General features: G+C 34.5%; 1 protein-coding gene across 2 annotated transcripts; it reads right to left on the reverse strand.

Annotated features, from left to right (window-relative positions):
* Positions 1-55: 55 nt before the first annotated feature.
* On the reverse strand, positions 56-22,723 carry LOC119080436 (serine protease inhibitor dipetalogastin-like). Of its 2 annotated transcripts, XM_037188794.1 has the most exons (9): positions 21,710-22,721; positions 19,383-19,385; positions 2,353-2,534; positions 2,251-2,281; positions 2,113-2,188; positions 1,851-2,058; positions 1,447-1,757; positions 1,196-1,381; positions 56-1,128 (listed from the first exon to the last, which is right to left on the reverse strand). In XM_037188794.1, exons 1-9 carry the CDS (start codon positions 21,768-21,770, stop codon positions 585-587), a joined length of 1,602 nt encoding a protein of 533 aa, XP_037044689.1. In that variant the 5' UTR covers positions 21,771-22,721; the 3' UTR covers positions 56-584. The 2 variants fall into 2 exon arrangements, with proteins under 2 accessions (XP_037044689.1, XP_037044690.1); XM_037188795.1 differs by lacking the exon at positions 19,383-19,385 and having other exon boundaries at positions 21,710-22,723.
* Between the last annotated feature and the right edge of the window lie 881 nt (positions 22,724-23,604).

The raw sequence follows: 23,604 nt of genomic DNA on the forward strand, positions 1-23,604 counted from the left end.
GACTGAAATCACTGTGCAAAATGAAAACAATCAAAATAGAAAAACTGATGAGCTAAAAATTTTTCGAATTTATTTTATTGAATGGATTCGTAGAGTCGACGTATAAAAGAGTGGAACATAATAAATAACAAATAAATTACTTACAAATTACTTAGAGTTTATGTATAGCAAACGAAGTTGAGTTTTCGATTAATTTATTTAAAAAGCACCGCATACTACACTGAGTGAAGTGAAACTTCGGCAGAATATATGGCAATATTCCGCTGTTTTAGCTTAAAAAAGTGAAAAAGTGACAAATGGTCCTAATAATGTTTCCAGTTGAATTTCATTTCAGTCAGTGATGTACACCCCTGCTTAAATGTGTACGATACGATAGTGCAGACTTTATTTTGTGTAATCCAGTCTAAAACCCGACAAAAACATTTTCGTACAAAATTTGTGTACCGACAACTTATCACCTATCAACAATTATACATTCAAGACTTGTACAATGATGATCCAAAGAATAAATTTCCGTGTAAAAGCAGCTCCTCTCGCAAATTTTTCTTTTTACGCAAACGTTAATTATCCGTTATCTTAAACACTTAATACAAATAGTTCTGTGATGGTTCTTCAGGCTTGTTGCAAGCTCCGTAATGCCGTAACTGAACTAAACTACGCGAACGGCAATTTTCGATTGCCAAAAAGCATTCGTTGGAATAGGTTTTACTGTCGGTACCACAAACGGGGTCGAAATCTTGGGGACACATTCGATTGCAACCCTTAAACGAAAATGAGGTCAGACAGCGTTTCAATGGCACAACGAATATATGTTTTCCGCAGTTGTCTTTTTTCATTTGACATTCGGTACGGTAAAACTTGTTATCGGATCCACAAACATAGCTCTTTTGCTCGGTGTCACAGTTGGCATTGCAGGCCGCTGTTGTAGGACAGTTTGATAGCGAAACTGGTACGACACGACTGCCACATGTTTTTTCTTTTAATTCACACATAGAACGATAAGCGTTGCCATCAGAACCGCATATTGGACCCGTGACTTTATCGTCGTCGGTGCAATTCTCGTTGCATTCGAAAACCGTCGACTTAAGCTTGGTGCATGCGCCAATGTGGGCTAGAGTTACTCCTCGTCTGAAAAAAAATTGAGATTTTTCGATTGAATATGGTTACCTATCCTGGGCAAATGTGTAAGACTTACAAACATGTTGCCTGCGCAAGTTCACATTCCGATTTGTATGTTTTGGAGTCAGTTCCACAGAATGAGTCGCTTCGACTTGATAATAGTCCAGCGTACTTCTCTTGACATGACGAAATCTGTGCGCAGCGATTCAACCGTAATTTGCAACGATCCATGGATACACTTTGGATCTGCTTCCTTTGTGTACTGAACGAAATTGGAACATCTTCAATAGCTAGGTCGTTACAATTCACCCAATTCAGACAACTCACCCACAATTCAACATCTTTAATTCACAACTGGAACTGTAAATGTTCCCGTCGCTTCCGCAGACCATTTTCTGCTCGGTTTTCGAGCAATCTGTCGGACAGTCGTCAATTTGGTTTCCAGCTGTACCAGTACGTTCCTGCGCCATACAGAACGATATTGGTACCTCGAAAATGTGTTTCCCGCAGTTTGTTGCCCTCATTTTACAAGCTGAAGCATATAATCGACCATCGGATCCGCATGTGGGTCGTGCAACTCTCCAGCAAGACTCTCGGCACATTCGTGTACTCTGACAATGTTTACGATTCGTTCTGACCTTGGAAGCAATTTGATATTGTTAAAATGTTTCTGCGTTCTGAATAGAGTACAATATTTATGAGAGAACGACTGGAAAGCAACTGGCACTTACAACACCTTGACCGCATGTTAGTAGTTTCATCTCACATGTTGAATTGTAAACATTTCCGTCGGAAGCACAAGTAGGACCATCTTTCGGAGCACTATTACAATCAACTGGACATGATTCGCGAATAGCGCTGGTATTGCTGCACGATCCGACATGAGCTAAAGAAACGGCAGAGGTACCAACACGACATGCCTGGACACGAAGCATGCATCTAACAAACACAGATTTAGTGGAACAGTTCATGTTAAATTTGAAGGAGCATTACTTGTTCAAATATGTGCGACCATCCGTACCACAGACGGGATCTTTTTCGGTTGGGCATCTATGCAAACACACCGATCCTAAATGATTTGATAGAAAATTAACAGTTCAATGGAATGCACATAAATCAACCTAAACCAACCTTCCGAACGTTCACATCCTGCTGGGTCTTCCTGAAAACATTGACATTTTTATTGTGTCTTTTTTGTGCCCATACAATTGAGCATGAAACTCATATAATTACCGTTACACCGACAACTCCGTTCCGGGAGCATGTTTTCTTCTTCATTTCACAGACATTTGCATAAATGAGGCCATCTGAACCGCATACTGGTTCGTTTGGTGTACTTATTGTGGGACATGATCGTGGGCAATTCGCTGATATTGCTTTATTTTGTCGAGTTTTGACTGCTGCTGCTGGGTGTTCTGTAAATGGAATTTGAGATAAATGCTAAGGTAGACTTTTGATTCATCAACTTTTATCAGGGTAGTTGATCTTGAAGACAGATCTGTTTTGTTGGAAATTATAAGGGATTTCTCCGTACAAAATTCATGGAAGTTCACTTATAATTCATTAGTTTAACGTTAACTATTACATTATCCGGCATAAAGCTTACCTAAGTATTATTTGTCCTAAATTTAAAGCATCTTGTAAAAATGTAAAATTGTCATACGAACTAAAAGATTGTAATTTCAGGCAAAAAAAAATTCTCAAATTTCGTAAATTTCCCAAAAATTTCTCAAAATATTCTCAAATTACTCAAAGAAAATTTCACAAAATTTCTTTAAAATAATTAAAAAAATTCTCAAAAATAGTCCCTGATTTCAGGTAATCAGTGCAAAGCTGAGAGACCACCCCAAGATAAGTGAATTAGTTCGGTCTTTTTTGAACTGTAGAGTAAAGGTGCGCATCAATTATATTAATTTGGCTTGAGTTCAGCGTATATAATTTAACGCTTAAACTTTCGTAATGAAAAATTCTAAAAAATCTTTAAGTGAAAATCAATAAATTGCATTGGGCTGAAAGAGATCATACAGTACCACTTCATTTTAAAACATTTAATGGGATAAACGAACAATTTGCCATCTTGTTTGCCTCCATTTCGAATTCAATTAAAATTTTCAATTAACTTCACTTTGATCTTTCGACAAATCGTCAATCATTTTATGATTGATTTGAACCGCCACAGTATTATGTTTGCCACTCAGAAAATGTAGTACATCAATTGCATCGCTTTGTTAAAACAAGAGGAGATTGACGCGGCAGGCGCGTTAGCAATAGACTCGCACGTTCCGAAACTACAATTTTCGCAATATTTCCACACTTTTAGTATAGTTGAGTGTAACTGCTATTACAATCACAGTAGTCTTTATTACATAAATTAAATTTCGAAAATGGTACAATTGTGAAATCACATAATATGAAGAGTACTTACTATTAATAGTTAAATATTGATAGTCAAATGTCGAACAACGTAGGCGCAAGCGGATCATACATTTTAATCAGTCAAGTCTTGACGCTCGCCTAGTTAACATCTCCGCTAAAACATTCTCTTTCAACTATCAACTATTGATAGTTGACTATCAATAGTTGAGGAAGAATGTTTTAGTGGAGATGTTAACTGGACGAGCGGATCATACATTTTAATCAGTCAATTCGTGACTCTTGTCCAGTTGACATCACCGTTAAACATTCTACCTATCCAATATTGATAGACAACTATCAATAGTTGATAGTTGAGGGAGAATTTTTTGGCGGAGATGTTAACTGGACGAGCGTCATATATTGACTGATTAAAATGTATGATCCGCTAGCTACTAGATTGTTCGACATTTGATAGTCAACTATTGAATGTCAACTATCACACCATTATGTGATTTCGCAATATTTCCATATATTGCGTAATTGAATTTATTACAGAAATTTACAGCAACACTACTGACAACTTTCAAATATAAATATTTGAGTTCTGATCGAAAAGGCTCACCCTTTATCACATATCAGACATACGTGAGAATGGTAGTTGGGCAGAGTGAATTCGATCGGGACTAAAAATCTGAATGGAGTGATGTGTGTCGTTGCGCGAGAAGCTGTGACCTATCAATTTTTGAGTTCTGATCAGAAAGTCTCACCCCTCTATCAATTTATCGGACTCAAGTGATAATTGTAGATGGGCAGATGGACCAAAAGTTTGGATAGTTTGAGTGTGTCGATTCAACAGTCGTTTCATATTTTTTTTAAAGTTACGACACACGGACAGACAGACGGACGGACGGTCGGACGGTCGGACGGACGGACGGACGGACGGACATGGCTCAATCGTCTTATAATATCATACTGATAATAATTGCCCACTACGATATAGGCCGTTTTCGATTATTTCACTTACTTACACGATGGTGGGCAAAACATATAGACTCTCACGATTTACTTCGTATCGTGCGAGTCTAATGAGAGATGATCTGTGTCTGCTCACCTATTTATAACCCGAATCTGATAGTTAACATTTGATAGTTGAATTATCAGAGCTTTGGGTTATAAATAGATGAGCAGAGACAGATCGTCTTTCATTTAATATAAAGCTGTCGACATGAAAGCAACTTATTGAAACGTATTGCTAATTCAACCATCATCTACCAGCTATCATCTACCAACTATCAGCTATCAGTATAAGTTATCAGCTCGTAGGGTAGATTCCTTGCTATAATGGTTCCAAATCCAGCCTAAGATTTTGGATCTTCCACTAGCAGACAATGGTGGACGCCTTCGTTAGCCATAACACAAAAGCTTATTAACCACTACAACAATACAATGACTCCTAAGTACTTGGATTTTTCCATACGAAAGCTAACCAAAAAGTCTTTCTGGAGGATATCTCACGACATAACGAGTCTCGATATTTATGACGCAAACAACCATTTTACTACAAAAAGTGTTGTTGTAGTTGGAACTGGCGGACACTAATTTATATGCTTATGCATTAATTGCAGTCTTAGTATTGAGCTTCCTGCGAGAAACATCATATCATCATACGTGGTAATGAGCACTTCATATTTCCAAAACTAATGGTTTTGAACCTTCTGTACATTCGATCACTATGGTGCGATAAGTGTGGTGTTGCCAATTTTAAATGGGACTCCGAAGCAGATTGCTTGAACTGCGATATTGTAAATATTCTATAATTTTACAAAAATTATGTATTTTAAATGTAAACAATCAAGCAAAAATGTTGCTCAATAAATTATTCACACAAAAATACATTTTATTTGTTAACAGTCAAATTCTAGGTATGGTTGATAGGTAGAATGTTTTAACGGTGATGTTAACTGGACGAGCGTCATGAATAGACTGATTAAAATGTATGATCCGCTAGCCTCTACATTGTTCGACATTTGATAGTCAACGATTGATAGTTTAACTATCACACCATTATGTGATTTCGCAATATTTCCATATATTGCGTAATTGAATTTATTACATAATATTACAAAAATTTACAGCAGCACTAGTCTATGCGCAGCGCTCGTTCGGTGAACATCTTTGTTGAAGCATCTTAAATATTTGAGTTCTCATCGAAAAGGCTCACCCTCTATCACATATCAGACATACGTGAGAATGGTAGTTGGGCAGAGTGAATTCGATTGGGACTAAAAATCTTAATGGAGTGATGTGTGTCGTTGCGCGAGACGCTGTGACCTATAAATTTTTGAGGTCTGATCGAAAAGGCTCACCCTTCATCAATATACCAGACTCAAGTGATAATTGTAGATGGGCAGAGTCAAAAAGATCGGGATCAAAAGTTTGGATAGTTTGAGCGTGTCGCTTCAACCGTCCTTTCATATTTTTCTAAAGTTACGACACACGGACAGACAGACGGACGGACGGACGGTCTCACGGACGGACGGACGGACGGACGGACGGACGGACGGACAGACGGACGGACGGACGGACGGACGGACGGACGGACAGACGGACGGACGGACGGCCGGACGGACGGACGGACGGACGGACATGGCTCAATCGTCTTATAATATCATACTGATAATAATTGCCCACTACGATATAGGCCGTTTTCGATTATTTCACTTACTTACACGATGGTGGGCAAAACATAAAGACTCTCACGATTTACTTCGTATCGTGCGAGTCTAATAATGGCATTGGCTTACATGCACTAACTCTCTTGTCTACATATCCATACTGATTCTTACTTAACGAAGAAAAAGAATGCTCAATTGTTTGGCGGTAATTTTTCTGTCTGTGCAATATTAATAATGATGATGGATAGGCATGTTTATTTATTTATTTACTTCCATTTAATTATAATGGTTTACAATGAGCGAACAATGTTAACAGTTAATGAAAGAGCATGATAACTTTACCTTTTGTTTATTATTTGTGTTTACGGTCTAATGGCAATGCCATTTTGTTAAATGAAAAAAAAAACAGATTTGCATCGTATAAGCATCTGAGGTTGAACGAATTAGTGATCATTTACAAACCGCATAGTGTTGCCCTCACGGTGATGTGATTAGTGTTTTTCCAAACGTTATACACTGTATAATATGCACCTCATGTATCGGCAGATTCAATCTCTTGCATCTAGTCAGGCTCAACTTGGCTTGGATAGTGTCAGTGATGCTGCATGTATCAAAGACGTTATAAATAGCAAGAAAACATTTATCAAAGGCGTCAGCTCTCGTGAGCGGACTTGATATATTGTATAAGAACGTAACTTGTCCAGTGGAATAAGTCAGGCAGGCAACTGTGATAGTTTTTGGACAGAATAATAGATGTAATTAGTTAGGCAAAAATTCAGTAAAGTGATTTTTCGTTTCGTGATGTTCTCAAGCTGATGTTATCTAAAGATCGAAACAGGTCTGGTTACCTGAAAATATCTGATACTGTTTCGACATGAACCCGATACGGTCAGTTAAATATGACTTGAATTTGAATAAATTTGGTAGTCAGGTCAAACCTGAAGTATGACAATTTTAAGACTCTGGTCATGTAATCTAAAGTTAACTGAGCCATTTTTTAAGACAAATTAGGTCAGACTAATTTTTGATCTCGATCGACCCATTACGGGCTAACGTTTCAAATTCGAGTACTTTGCACAATACAACACAGTCGGCGACTATAAAATAGGTTATTCATCTACACACCTAGTGCCTAAAAAAGCATTTATCACTCGGTTGTATATTAATAACTATTCAGAGTCACCGACTGTAAGTGAAATGGAATATATATTACACACTTGTCACGAAGAGGTCGAGGCTTGCCGAGACTGATAGTGACAAGTGTGTACTCTATTTTATCACATAAGCGAACACGAGACAACAATATAGAACTGAAGTGTAATTTTTGAATTAAACTTCTAGTTAAGTAATTTTGACAGCCGAAAACCGCGCGTATGTGATAAAGAATGTTTTCATACCTAGGACCAAAAAAGTGCGACTTCGTCAAAAATATTATTCGTACCACGGACTAAAAGTCTTTTTTAGCGTATTCGATTCCAGAATTCGCCTTCGACCCGTTCCGGAAACTTCTCACACGCTAAAAAAAGACCTTTAGTTCTAGGTACAAAACATACTATTTAGTGCAAAGGAAAATTACTTTCGTATAGAACTCTCTCATCGCAACATATCTTTCCTTCAGTTTATCAGTCACTCCTTCAAAATTTAATCTTGAATTAATTGTAACTGCCGTAAAATGTGTTATTATTTTCTATGAAATGTTTTGTGAAGATTTTCTTAAGAAATCAATATTGTAATTAAAGAGCTGAATTCTTTTTCATTCCTCATTTCATGGGAATTTAACACATCATATAAATACCATTAAACAATAATTATTTCTGCATTATATAACTTTTATATGATTTTTAATGTGCGTGATGATGATGGAGATTAAAGATGAGATACATTAGTTAGTAGAGATAGATAGAAACGAAAGAAAAAAAAGTGATTGCAATTAAGTTCAATTAAGTTTGACAGTAATGAGTCAGTTTAGCCGATAATTTATGATGTGATAAATGCACAAAGTAACGGACATCAACAGGTACGTATATTCTTATTCTCAACGAAAATTCGATAACAATTACAATCAAATCTTGTCCATTACACATTTGTTAGATTCTTAGGTTCGTCGTCTAAATCTTTCGATTTGATATTTTGTCTCCCTCTCTCTCTCTCTCTTCACTCAAACTTCACTTAGTTCTTTCGTTCTCTTGGTTAAAAATCATTAATGAATTTCGAATGAAGTTAATGAATTTGATGTAATCAATCAACTCTGCGTTTTAAAGAAAATAAATTTAATCATTGCGATATAAAAAATAAGGCGATTTTTTCTGTTATAAATGCACTGCGCACATTTGTCGAGTGCATTGCACTCCAATTAAATTATTTAAGAAAAAAAATTCATTGGAAAGACATGTCAATTTTGAATGAATGATTCAAATCAGTAACCGTCAATCATCATATAACAAAATAAGTATAAAACGTTAATGGCAACTGTACGACGTGGTGCATTGCACTTACTTTTGGGTGTTTTAGCAAAAAATAAATAAATTATAATTGAATGAACTGAATTGCGTTTTTTTTTTTTCACACACTGACGTAAGTAGGAATGCTACCTATTATCATAGTAAACCCTGTGAACCAGGGCCCATTTTAAGGAAATTAAATTCTTACAGTTGCTAACTCTTAAAACCCAGCCACTATTGAGAATTTTAAATAAATCCAATCCACATTCCATAATTTTGGCAGTCGTCAAAAGTACAAGAGCTGCAGATATAAAAAGTAAAATAATTTGAGAGATGAATATACCTTCTCCTCATGATATCAAGGGTTCCGATATTATTTTGACAATTTCCATAGAAAATATGTGTTGGCAAAGCACCTAGCAAGGTAATAGAAAAAAATAAAGGATACTTTAATCAAAGTATGCGAATATTTCCATACCTTTTTTTTCTTAATGTCACTGCAAAATTACCATTAAGGCTGCTAATGGTATTATTGGTATCAAAATACTACTCTATTTGACATGTCAAAACCTCTAGTACCCTGCTTTGGGTGCTTTGGTGTTGGTCAATAGACTGGTTTTGCAGAATAAGTTTTCTACATTAGACAGTTTGCGCAAATGACGTATAATTTATAAGTCAACTTGGTAAAAAATTTTTTGAATCGGACACACCATTTTTGTTTCCGGACGTTTATGGTGCTATCGATAGGTAATTTCAAGGTGATCATTTCGTAGAAGAAGAATTTTTTTAAAACGACCTCTCCGGCTCGGGGCGACTCTAAGAAAATTTGAAAATTTCAAAATCATGACTTTTTCAGAAAATTTTACACCGGAATGAAGCGACCGGTCGGTTTTGATCTAATGGTAGTTTGTAGAGAATTGACAGACGATTCTAATAAAAGTATCGTCGGGTCGAAAGGTTGTAGCTGTGAGTCAGGGTGAGACATCAAAGTCCAATTTTAAGGTTTTGTCAATGAGCACCCCAACCGATTTTTCATTTTATTGGCTTAAAATGAAGGCTAGCACATCCCATTTAACATTTAAAAAAATTGGGAGGGGGTTTTTCAATTTTTTCAACAAATCTTAAAAAACTTTCTTATGGGTGCCCACATTCCTGAGATTTTTTAATGGAAATGTATGGGAAGTTCTCCTAAAAATGAAATTAATTGCTATATACTGGTTGTTTCTGGTCTACCGAACAATTATATGCACTAACAAAAAATTTAACATTTTTACTTTGTGAATGTGGACAACTTTGACTGATTTTCTCACCATCGGGAAGCTTTCCGGTCATGTCTAGCTCATCCACTGCTGGGTATGGCTTCATTTGCTACTATATCGCATAGCCTGAGACCGCACCTTTCCAAAAATATCAAACTTGCCCTATTCGCAATCTGGCTTGTATTCTTTACGATGTCAAATATGTGGGTAAGACGACCTACTCGAAAGATCTTTGAGGCAGTTTTTTATTTCCAATTTTAACCGAAATAAAGTTACAAATTATGTCAAATAAGGTTGTTATGGACTCATTTAATGACGTTTACACGCAAGGTGATACATTCTGATATTTCTTGACAAAGTTCAGGTCTATAGACATAAAGATCATTGAGTACTTCTGGTCACTGAATGACTACTGAAAGTGTTAGGAAATATCAGAATGCTTTAGCTAAACTGATTTTTGTAAAATTTTGTAGATATTAGAAAATAAATTCCTTGAAATAGACCCTGCTCTAAACCCTTTTTGGAATCTGCTGTTTCTCGTAAAGTTGATAATAGTTTCAAGTCCTATCATATAACACAGTTTAACGTCTGGACTACAATGGTTTCCATTCCATAGCGGAAATTGAATGTAAGGCTCGTTCATCTTCATCTTAAATTTGTCACTAAGCCGACTATTCAATGCTGAGTTCCATTCCACTCAGTGTCAAGTAACTTTTTGAAATCTTTCACTGAAATGAGGAATGTGAATCCTGAAGAATTGTAATTTGGTGAGTATTACTTATAAATATACTTTCAATTAAATCTATATCACTAAAAGTAATAATAGAACATGAAGTAATTTACTGGTACATCAAATGATACTCGAGGGATTACTTTCTCTGGAATGACCACTGGAATTATCCCTTTTACAAATATTTTTTGGATTTTGGATTTTTTGGAATGAAAATATTGATAAATTGCACTATTTTTAACACTCAAACAAAAACATTTATTTATTACCATCCATAACTAGCCAAAGCGGCACGGAATATCTCAAGTGTTAAATGAAAGCGCAAATAATTCTTGGCGGTTGACTAAAGTTCAAAACAATTTATGCATTTGCAAAGTGTGTATGCTGAAGCAATTTCTTTTGTTGCAAAAACTACCATTTTTTGTAACTCCCTTATCTCGAAAAATGTCTGAGAAATCAATGTTAGAGATGTAGGTCGTTGATAATCTCCTGATACGCCACATACTTTAAGAACGGTCACAAAGTTCTTTCAAAAATTACATTGTCCACTCAACTTTCGTGTTGACTAATTGCCTTTAAAAAATGTCCAATGTGAAACATTTCTATTAGATAGATGTGTGCCAATGGAAAATTCTCACACATTAAAGCGGTTAAAAATTAAAAACGAATATTTTAAGCTAATGAAATAAGCTAATAACTGAACAAGTGGCCTAATCGTTGAGTGTTTGAAATTCGAAAATAAACGACAAAAAATTATACATAATTGAGTTTAAAATTCTATAAGTCCATAAGTAGACGAAAGAAATTGCAAATATAAATTTTGAATGAATTACGCTGACACAATCATGGTGTACGTTCTTCAATCTATGGCTTAAGAATAATTTCGTTGTTGTCTTTGCCGAATTACCGTGTCCATGTAAGTGTGAAACGCATAATATAACAGAATAAGACGTTTTTTTATCAACTTGTAGCATTAATTTAGATCTCGGCAATGTTTCATTTTACACAATTTTTACGAAAAAGAAGAGAAAAACGTTTTGTTCTTATTTGACTTAATTCTTTGTTACAAATAAATACGGTTAATTTCGTGACGAAATAAATTTAAGAATTACGGTCACTAAGAATTGGAATAAAACATAAAATGTGGAAGTTATGAGGCATTAAAACAAACAAAAATCTGTTATATTTGTCATTTAACTGTTTCCTATATACTTATCATCTATAGATCTACACCATTTTATTTGCGATGAGCACAGAGAAAGAAACTTTATTCAAGAATATATTGCTGGATAAATTTATATTAAAACAATAATTAACGATCGTGTAATAATGCTGTGTTGTTCACTTAAATCTTAATAGATATTTGTACCGCATCTGATTTTAATGGGATGTATCGTGTTGCGCACTATATGTGGTGATATCGATACAAGTCGAAGGCGAGGGAAATGTTGTACATCACTTTAGTGTGTGAGACGTTTTGACAAAATTAGTTTCTGCAATTCGCCCATTGCTCAAGACCAGAAATCCTTCTCTTTGTGTTACGAGATAGCTGCTTATGTTACAAGTTCCGTGAAAAGGTCACTATATATAAAATTGTCAATAAGCAGTAAATCTCAGATGTCAGATGAAAAAAAGACTCTAAAAAATGAGGGATAGCTCGCTTAGTATGTGTTTGTTACATAAGTGGAAACACGGGTATTCAGGGGGTATAAAAGTGCCAATGCATGTGTGCCAACTTGTAAAATAGAAACTCAAAGCACACTGGTAACATAGCTTTTCATGTTTCAAGCACTTCTTTCGACGCCCTTATCATGTAAACTCCATTACATAACTCGGCTTCGCCTCGGATCTATAAAATTCACACGAAAACTCTACTTTTCATATTTTTATTCCTAGTCATGTAATAGTATTTGTGTGTTTATTGACCTTGGCTTCGCCTCGGATCAACAAAATTTACACGAAAACTCTACTTTTCATCTTTTATCCTTAGTAATGTAATGTATTTTACATGCTAAGGTAACTATCGTCACTCACAGTTTGAGTTTTATCGACTGTCGTGTGATCTTATGTAGGAAAATGTGAAAGAAGTAATAGACTCTATTTTTATTGGTGGATAATGCTGTGTTAGGATTTAGGATTGTGTACACTATAAATGAGTACGTCATTGTTGCGCGATCCCTTACTCAAACGTAGAATACATACAATGCCAGGAATATTATACATATTAATAGTAAATCTCATGAAATGCATTATTGATTGCTACAATCAAATTCATGGGGATAGCTTCAAGCCTTCACTTAATTATGAAGCTGTTTGAAGAGGATAATATTTATAGCACGTGCATAACACATTCGTTGATCATATACAGCTACAATATGCCCTAAAGCGACAATATATTGAATTCTCATTAAACTTTCAATAAATTGTCACTTTACTCAAACCGTGTTTCACTGAAAATTTCTAAATTGCAATTGTGCATTTTTCGAAAGAAAATCTCATTTAGCAAAATAAAACTTCCCATGAGGAATGGATTGTATTAACACAATGATGCGACTTTATTACAGCAATTTGTGTACTTAATGGTGGAAAAGATCGAAATAAACTCTTTTCCATTCTGTGATTGATGTCAAATCGAAAGTATAAATTGCATGTTACAAGTGAAAATTCTATTTCAAAAAATTAGTTTAGTGATTTCAATTGAGTCGTAATGTGTTTTTCCCATCTGGGTCAAATGAGCTCTTTGTTTCGTTTATAAAATTGAAAATTATTAAGCATCGTTGATGAGGTCAATCGCTATTAGTCAGTCGTTATAGATACCGACACATGATGCCATTTATCTGTGCTATGTCTAATCGATTTATCCGTGATGCATAAAGTCAAATTACATTGAAAACTATTTCGAAAATAGTTCGTCAGCAAATTCTTTTCGATTGTTTTTTCTTGACATCAACGGCATCATGCTACAAGATTAATTTTTGAAATGTTTGACTTATCAGAGCAACAGAATTGATGGTAATTATTTCAAATTATACATGCAAATTGTAACGTGTTATGAAACACGCGTCGCATGCTTCTGTACTAAATATTTTAATTTGATTAAAACTAATTATAATACGAAAACTTATGTTTCGCTTGCGAGTAGTCACTCGTGATAATTGTTATTCGTAAGTATTTTTAATTCAATAATAAGTAATAAGTAATTTTACTATGCTGGTGCATGTAATAAGGCTATTACATGTATAGGCAATAGCCTTTACATCACTCGCATAGTAAAACGTCGTACTACACACGGAAAATAAAGTGATATCTCGTATCACGATGAGTAAATGTACCTCGGGCTAAAGCCCTCGGTTACTTTTACTCATCTGGATACGAGATATCACTTTACTTCCCTTGCATAGTAATGTACTATTGCATGGACATGTAGTCCTTCCATCAAAAATATAGTTATTTGCTCCTTCCAATAAGAAATGATTCAAATTTCAAAGAGTCGAATCGAATACTTTTGCGTGAAAATCCTGTCATCGACAGCGACGACAAAATCGATAATGTGTCCTTAGGGACAATGTATGTCAAAACAAATGAAGTAAAAGATTTCTATGACAAAGAAATTATTTTTAGTCAATTAAATTAACATATTTAGTACTTGTCGCCAATAGTTTCAGTGGTGGGTCGAGGTTGCTGTTCTTCATTACAAAACTCTCCTTTAGAAGTTAGTGAACTAACCTAGATTTTCGCACAAAATTGTAGCTTGTCATGACCCGTTAACATTCTGATGTTCATAATTTATGAATAGCCTAAAACTATAACAGCCCGATTTCATTCTTTTCCTTCCACATGTATTTCATTACATGAAGGGTGTGAAATATCTTTTTATTTCTTCCACTCCACACGAATGATTGCAACGGCTGTCTTTAAGTTTCTTTCGTTGGAAACTTGTGGAACGATGTAGAACAAATAAAAAAAATGTTTATGTTTTGGTGCAGAAAGTTAGCGAGTCTTGGAATTATTCTTGTGATTTCGTTCCTTTAGATGCTCCTTTTTTGGCATGTAGCCCTCACTCCATTCAAGCTGCAACTCGCAAAATTGTATAAAATGAATAGTTCAAGACATATAGGTAATAGTTATTTATGCAACAATTTGCGTAATTGGATTGTTTTCGTCACTAGATGTGACGTTATCAAACGAGCGAAGCGAAACGTATCTGCGTATATAGTGGAGCAGAGCTGACCTGCTTGAAAGTTGACAATAGCGTGTAAATTTTTGGAGACAATGTATAAGAATTTACTACATGAAAATACATCAAACACATGAAAGTAATGAAAAAATACGACTTCTAAGGATTGCTGCAAAAAATTTACTGTTTAGTAAACTTTCAAGCAGGTCGACTCTGCTCCACTCTATACGTTTTGTCAGTAAAACTTAAAACTGTTTCCAAAAGCTCCAAAAGCTTGCAAATCGAAAAAACCGTACAAACGACCTGAATTTTTATTGAAAAATGATCAGGACATAGCCCTCTAACATAAATAGCACACCGTGCCATTCAAAATGCTTTGAATATTCAGACGAATAGAAATTTTTTGGCAATAAAGTTTTGTTTTCAAAAAATGTCATGAAAACGGTTATTCGCACCGAACACACATGAAAAACGTTGCGTTGACATAGAGGAAAAATAGGAAATTCCAACTCGAGCGATTTATGGCCCACGCTTCGCAAACTTTACTCCTGTTGGATTTTCCTATCGTCTCCCTCGGTAAACAAATAACTATTAATTACGATGATACATAACATTTCTTTTTTACGAACGAAATTTATGCAAAGTGCACTTTTATATTGAATCCAATTCTTTGGAATTCTTAATTTTATTGATAGCTCAGACATTTATGTACTTTAATGCCGCATATACACAGTGTGAGCAACTCCACTTATGCCTCAAGAAAAACACCGTTCATTCATTAGCCCCGTACGAAGTACAAAGGGGCTTATAGGATTACGATGCCGTGTGTAATTGATGGAATTCGAAGCAGACGGTAAGGGCAAAGTGTTTGCCTATGTTCATAGATGACGAATCTGCAATAAAAATTTTGTCTGTCCGTCTGTCCGTCTGTCCGTCTGTCACGTCGATATCTTGAGTAAATCAAATCCGATTTCAACAATTTTTTTTTCCCTGAAAGATAGTCGAAATAGTGAGGCTAAGTTCGAAGATGGGCATATTCAGTTCGGCCCTTCGTGAGTTAGGGCCACCTAAGTGATTTAAGGTCTTTTGGTGATATTTATGGCAAAATAAACGATGGAAATATAAATGACACGGCAAATGATAGGTATTGTCAATACCAATCCAGGAAATCGGGTAAGTGGGCCGTGAGTTAGGGCCTTAGAAGTGAAATGCTACTAGGGCCCTATGTGTATTTCACATATAACTCGAGTATATTTCATCCGTTTTTCGTAATTTTTGTTTCATTTGGAAGGTAATCAAAGGCCGAATAGAATGTTGTTGAAAAAAATTTTAAATTTGGGTCCTTGGACTAAGGCCACTACTAGGGCCCTGGAGGTAATCAAAGGCCGAATAGAATGTAGTTGAAAAAAAATAAATTTGGGTCCTCGGACTGAGGCCGCCACTAGGGCCCTATGCGTATTTTACATACAGCTCGAGTAAATTTCATTCGTTTTTCGTAATTTTTGTTTCATTTGGAAGGTAATCAAAGGCCGAATAGAATATTGTTGAAAAAAAATTAAATTTAGGTCCTTGGACTAAGGCCACTACTAGGGCCCTATGTGTATTTTACATATAACTCGAGCAAATTTCATCCGCTTTTCGTAATTTTTGTTTCATTTGGAAGGTAATCAATGGCCGAATAGAATGTAGTTGAAAAAAAATTTAAATTTGGGTCCTCGGACTGAGGCCGCTACTAGGGCCCTATGTGTATTTTACATATAACTCGAGCAAATTTCATCCGTTTTTCGTATTTTTTGTTTCATTTGGAAGGTAATCAAAGGCCGAATAGAATGTAGTTGAAAAAAATTTTAAATTTGGGTCCTCAGACTGAGACCGATACTAGGCCCTTCAAAAAAATAAAATTTTATGGCGATTTGAAATTTTTGTTTCATTTGAAAGGAACGTCGTACAGGGCTTCGTAATTGCGCTATGCGCAATTTGTAAGATGTACATATTACATAATAATTTTACTTTAACTACATTAACCGGCGCAATAGGCTTACGATCAAAGTAGGGTGACAGACGCACTAGGGTCACGAACGCAATAGATATACGGGTTTGTACGGGGCTCAGTCGCAGCAAACGCTCCGACTGTTCTGATGGCTCGTTTAATTTCAAATATTTGTTAACCATGATTGATGTCCAATAAATAAAATTTATTGTGGTTTCCGATATGGTAAAATTGAAAAAGAAGAAAAGAAGAAAAATTCTAGTTCACCGATTAGACCATGCAATAGGAAAGCAAATACACTTACGGCATAAAGTAGAAAAATTAAAATGCCTGAGAATCATAAAATTAATTAAACTTTCGTTTACAGAAGCCTCCAGCTGTTTTTATTGTAACCCGCCAGTCCATTCCATAAATGCTTATGAAAAAAATATGTTCAAAATGAATTAAATTAACTGAAAATATGTCGATGATGTGTGCACGTATAACTTGTGTGGATATAACATAAACATTTTTTTTTCACATTTTTTCTTTAATTTGCTGGTATTTTTTTATGGTATTCAATAAAATGAAACCATTCCAACAAACCATCTCCAGTAAAATGATTTCCTTGTTTGTAGTAAAGGTCTCACTTTATCAATTAATTAATGAATGCAAGAAAACGATTTTCGAGCGAAAAATAAGATGAAAAAAGAATTCATCGATTTATAAATACCGTGCGAGTATAAATATTTCTGTACATTGCTCGCGGGTAGGTCGTTATAATATATACACGAAGGTACATTGAAGAGATAAGCGTATTATCTGTGAATAAAAGCGAAACTCAACTGAACTAGATTCGGTCCGGTTTCTCGTTCAGCAAAATAATTACTTTCGTTGTAATTGCGGTGAGTGTAAGGAAAAAGTGCTGAACGTTAACTCTACTTAGCATTAAACAAAAAAAAAACGCCGATCGAATTATACAAATTTCACTCATAATTTTGTCCTTGACATTGATATAACCAAAGTCTTGTCTATTTGTTTTTCTCTACATAAATTATTCCTAGTCAGACGAAATGGTTGTGCAAGCAAAAAAAAAAAACAACAACTCACATAAGGGAGTCTATTGACTTTCATGTATGTACATATATTTGTGTATAATGCATTCTAAACTTTGAAGTTTTTGTTCCATTCCGTTTGTGTCTCATCTGTTCTTGCTAGTTCAGATCTTATAACAGAAAACATAAAATGCATTTAAATATTGCCAAGCCGTTGCCATAAAGACGCATAGATCAACATTATACAAAAATTAATTTATTCAGTTTTGTCCCGAAAGGTAAATGACTCTTTATTTCAACCCATTTGATATGATTCATTTTAAGTATTAGAATTTATGTAATGTACGTGTAAAGAAAAAAAAAACCTCACAAAGTTAATCTAAGTATCGCATTGTGACTAGTATAATGTAATACGTTTACGTATATTATGTGGATGCTGCCTGCACACTGCATGTTATATACATACAATCTATGCACTAGGTAGATGAATAAATGTATCTGACTTGATATATGCATTCGAGTGGCCGGAATTTTAACATCTCATATATGAGGTTACAACTGAAAAATTATAAGAAAGACACTTTAAAAGAGACAGAGATGATTTATGGGCATTTTGGTGACCCGAACGAATCGATGGTAATTGTTAATTTATTTGCGACATAGTCATATACGTGTGTGTTGTGTTCCTTTCGGTATCATCATTTGGATGCGATCGTTAAATTCAGGAATAGTTCAGACATTAAAAGAATTTAATAAATTTAATAAAATTCCAGACTTCATTACAATCGGGAAGGATCTAGGGAAACTTTTGATTTATGTGGACGCGTTCTTCGGGATCTAATTTTGAGTTGACGAAAGTAGCTTTAGAAACGTATAGACCTTTAACCAATGGCTACATCTGTTGTTATCAACGAAGAGTTTCGATAATTGTCATTTTGAAATGTTCGTCTTCACATACAGTTTACAGAAATATGTTGTCCATAGGAACATGATAAGCCGATTGTCTGGAGCTACAGAGACCCTCAGGAATCACTTCAAATCTACTATAGCCTCAGAAAGCATTTAACAAGGTTTAAAGCACATCTTCTCCAAGGAAGGCATTTTTTTCACGTTTACTAATGTTAAACTAGTGTTCATATAAACATAAAGTAGATCTCCGATACGAGGATACGTGATTTTTATAAGGAAAAATTCAAATTTATTGTTTACACAAAGACATTAGCAGTCATGAAACCTTTGATGTTTTCAGAAACGCAAACACTTCAATCCCATGCGAAAACGAACCATTACACCGCTTATGTTTGTACGAGACTCCGCGAAAAAAGAAGCTGTAATGCGTGGGTATGTGACACTCTGATCTTATGTAAATAAATATATAAATTGCCCGTACATTTTATAAGCGGTAGTTTTGTTGCAAATAATTTCTGCAAGTTGCAACAAACAATTTTACATGTTAATTTAATACTCGGAATGGATCAACGTCTCCCGGATTATACGGTGTTTCGGTCGTTTATTACATCTGACGTTGAACAAATCAGATATACGTTTATTTATTCATTAGAATTCCACGTCGTCAATTGACTAATTACATGCAGATGATACGTTCTTATCTTGATGATACTTCTTGTCCTATGTTATACGGGTAACACACAAACATATTAAATTGTATATGCCGTTATATTTATGCTATCTACAGATGATTTCATTTTTTTTTCAAACGAAAGTACAAATGACTGCTACTGATTTTAGACCTATTGTTTAAGTGTTGTAATTAAAATTGTCATGACGAACTGATTGAGATTTTCTATGACAATTATCACCTCCGTGTAAAGTTAATATGATCTGTGTCGTTTGCTTATTACTGCTTATATAAATATGTCCAAGTTGGATAATCCGACCTAAAATTCGTGTCCTGTTAATTTTTCACTATTTTGCTATTTCGTAGTACGTGAATATTTGAACTCAATGATATTTTCATCGAAGCTCCCCTATTTTAACCCGGGATCTTTTACGGTCAGCTGCATATCTGTTATCGACAACAACTAATACTGAGCGTTGTATTGCAAAATGTATGTCAAAGCAGTTGAAGTAAAAGATCTGTGAAAATTACTTTCATCCAAGTCAAGTATCTAATAGATTTGTGAACATATCTCGTAATTGAACATTTTTTGCGTCAGTCAAAATTTTTCTTTTGACGAGTGGATGTGACTTGGGCGGGGTTGCGAAGTAAAAGCACATTTTATACGATAAAAGTTTCATTTACATTGCTATAACAAAAAAAAAAACTTTTTAAGCTGCGAGCGCACTTACACCGTTTAGCTCTCCGTTTACGTTTTAACAATGGAAAGTGGGAGGAGCTGCCATTGTTCACTCGTAAACGGAGTGCTAAACGGCGTAAGTGCGCTCGCAGCCTTAAGGGTCTTGGCAACAGCGAAAGACTACAAGATATGATTAGTCCAAGACTTTTGTCATTCGTGGGTATGTAAGTAGGTAAAATAGTATATTTTCTACTAAGTGATGAAAAGTAGAATTTTTAAGGATTAGTCAGTCGTAAGCTTTTTCTAAAATTCAATGAACAAAAATAATTCTCATCTGTTCATCATTTCGCAAAATTTAACAACAGTTGTTAACGTATGTTAAATAACACTGACATAGGATGTGGGATGAATTTGATTGAAAAAGCGATGAGAGGCGAAATTTTATTTGTAAAGAGACTTCATGAAAGGCTTGCATTACGATAACAAAAAAAATGAAAAATGCAACACAATTTCTACAGAAAACATCTTCAGTAATTCAATTGTATGTTCGAAATTCGTAAGTTTATTCTTTGAACATTTCAAATAGGAAGACAAAAACCATGGTGAATTAACTAAGTGGTATTTATAAAGAGATCTTAAGCTTCTCAACCGATAAATAATTTTATTTTCTGTTATTCAATTGAATCGGTCGTTGTGTACACAAATCTTCACACAATGCAACACAACCATAATTTACGAATAAAAGAGATTCGGGGAATGCAAATTGGATCTTTTATTGATTGTCGGTTAATTTTGCTGAAGAACGAAAAAATTATACGCTTGCAGCGCATGTGACACAATTTTAGTTAATCGAAGTACAGAACCACGACAGAGTACTCGGCTTACTCTGCCGTGACAGAACATAATTTGTTACATAAAACATTGGTTCTTTTCTAAAAAAAGTTCATCTTTTCTACTCGTGAATCTCTACAACTTGCAACCAATTCTTCAATTGCCAAATGAGAAAAAACTAAAACCATAAAACCTTCCGAGAAAACCGAGAACATTTTTACGGAAGACCACAGCATCTTCTAGCACCAGTGATGACGAAAATACATTACGAGCTCCATCTAACGTCGTCTTATATAGCAACATTCATGTTAAAACAAATGAAGTGAAAGATTTCACTTCAATCTGTTGAAAATACTTTGATCAAATAAAGTTATAGATTCAATAAGTATTCCTATTCTTGACGTTTGTGAAAGGCTAAAATATAGGACTTTAGCAAAATTATATTTATTTAATAAGAGCAAACGTTTTATGTAGTTAATTTTTATGAATGGGTTAGCAAACCAGGCAAAGTTGAAGTTTTTAGTGGCACTTAAATGCGATTTAATTTTTTTTTTGGAAAACATTTCTGTTTTTATTCAAAAACAGGTTAATGTAAGAATCATTTGTCGATCCTACTTTCTTTACTTTCTTCAATTGACGATTTAATCTCCAACCATTTCAAAATATTCGAGTCGTGAGCCACTTTAAACATAAAGAATCTGACAATAGCGCCAAAGAACATTTTCTTTTTGAACAATATGTGTATTGCAACCGTTCGTTATTAAAAGAAATGAGAGGTCTATACGCACGAAACTGACGAAACTTAAAAAACTTTTATTCTAAATTTAAATTTTATCTTACCAAGTCCTGATATAACATCCAGCAGTACAACAACAGCAATCGTTATATTCCACAGCCACATCTTGATTAGTCACAAAAATATGCAGTCAAAATTGTAATCCAAATAGATGTCCGAATAGAACAATGTTTAAATAACTGTCCACAGTGATATCAGACACATAGATTTTATTTATCGTCAAACATAAATTCTTTTCGTTGTTTTAGTTAAATGAACATTTTCAAATTGTTAAGAAAAAATAATTTTTTAATCGTAAAATTCCGCGACACTTTTTTTTTAGAAAAAATTGTTCACCTTATTAATCAATTAATAGCAGACGCGATGATCGGTGCTACGTGCAGCAATTGAGAAAGGAATACGGACAAAAAAAAATGTAACGAAGAAATTTTCAAAATAACTCAACGAATAATTGTCTTTTCCTCTTTGGCGATCAACTGAGATTTTTATCTAACGCCTTTTTCATATACGTTCACCGTAGATGCACAATGATAAAATAGAAGAATTGATGCACCTCAAGTAGAAAACGGTTTAACGTCGAAGAAAACACCATATATCCACCATGTATGTATGTTACGAATAAGACTAAAAATCATCACTCGAAAGTATTGACTATAACTGAACACACGAACGTTATATGTTGTTAATTGTCGGTTATAAATGTGTAACAAGAGAGATGAAATCTCTTTTTATTATCCGTTGTTGGGTCTAAGAAAGAACCAAGAATGAATTTTCATTGCCAAGGTTTACTCAATTTATAGAGAAATTGTGTAGATGATTGCTGGTTGAATTGGTATACATTATTGCAATGGATGTCGTTTCGAAGAGGCTTTCTCTCAACAAATCGCTTACATGTTCCGTTTTCCGTATAGTTAAATTAAACTTCACAATATGCGAGTACGAGAGAAGGAAAGAAAGAACAGAAACGACATTCAGTGAACAGTTTAGCGTTAATTCACATTCATTTAATTAAAATAACGTTTGCTTCACGTCGTCAACGTGAATCAATATTTTCGTCTCTGATACCCAACACTCGATCTTACAAACACACAGGGCCACTGCTAAGTGAAATCAACCACAGTGAAATGTAGAATAATGTTGATTCAACCAACAATCTCGTATACTCTCATTGAAGATTGGTTCATGTTGGTTTCGATGCTGGTTCTTTTACATTTTATTTTGCTCGCGCAATTCGCCTTCAAACTGAATGCAACATGAATTTTCGTGAAATTTTAAATTATTATGTATGATGATGTACATAGGCATAAAATGTACACACTTTAGTGGACGTTAAACCGCCCATACATGTTTTTTTTTGTATATTACATGTTGGAAGGCAGACGGTTGCGAACGATGAACATCGAACATTTGAACGTAATTATGTTTGCATTTGTACTCAAAGTTTTCAACTAGGAAAAATTGTTGAAGGTATTTCTGGTCCTTAAATTCACCAATTTATTGATATTTTTGATGTTATGAAGTTAGATGGATGAATAGCTATGATAGTAAATGGTTTATTATTGCACTTTTTTGGTGATATATGACAAGTATTAAGTTCACTTTAAAATTAGTATTTGTCTTCTAGTGGTCTCTAAAAAAAATCTTGTATAATGTTCTGCCTTCGCCTTTAAAATAAGAAAAAACTCTTTTCTACCTTTTACGAATGGCTTTTTGATCTGTTACTGTTATCAATAGCAACAACTAAAATAAGTGATGCTGTCTTGTGAATAAGAATTATGTTAAAATAATTGAAGTAACAGAGTTCGCATTAATCTTTTGAAAAGGCTCTGTAAACAAGGGCCCATTATTTATATTTGTGATATGCTTTCCGCAAGTGTAAGGTTACAGTTTGCTAATTCAATTTAATTTCAATTGAATTAACTATAAAGTTTTGTTTTAC

The sequence above is a fragment of the Bradysia coprophila genome, unplaced genomic scaffold (assembly GCF_014529535.1).
Source record: "Bradysia coprophila strain Holo2 unplaced genomic scaffold, BU_Bcop_v1 contig_350, whole genome shotgun sequence".
In the NCBI taxonomy this organism is placed as follows: Eukaryota; Metazoa; Arthropoda; class Insecta; order Diptera; family Sciaridae; genus Bradysia; species Bradysia coprophila.

Excerpts from the sequence above, each read along its gene's own strand:
- LOC119080436 (XM_037188794.1), bottom strand. The coding sequence starts at position 21,770 with ATGTGGCTGTGGAATATAACGATTGCTGTTGTTGTACTGCTGGATGTT. Across the intron at positions 1,382-1,446 it reads TTAAAGATGTTGAATTGTGG|TACACAAAGGAAGCAGATCC; the intron begins GTGAGTTGTCTG and ends AATTTCGTTCAG. Across the intron at positions 1,129-1,195 it reads CTTGCGCAGGCAACATGTTT|ACGAGGAGTAACTCTAGCCC; the intron begins GTAAGTCTTACA and ends ATTTTTTTTCAG.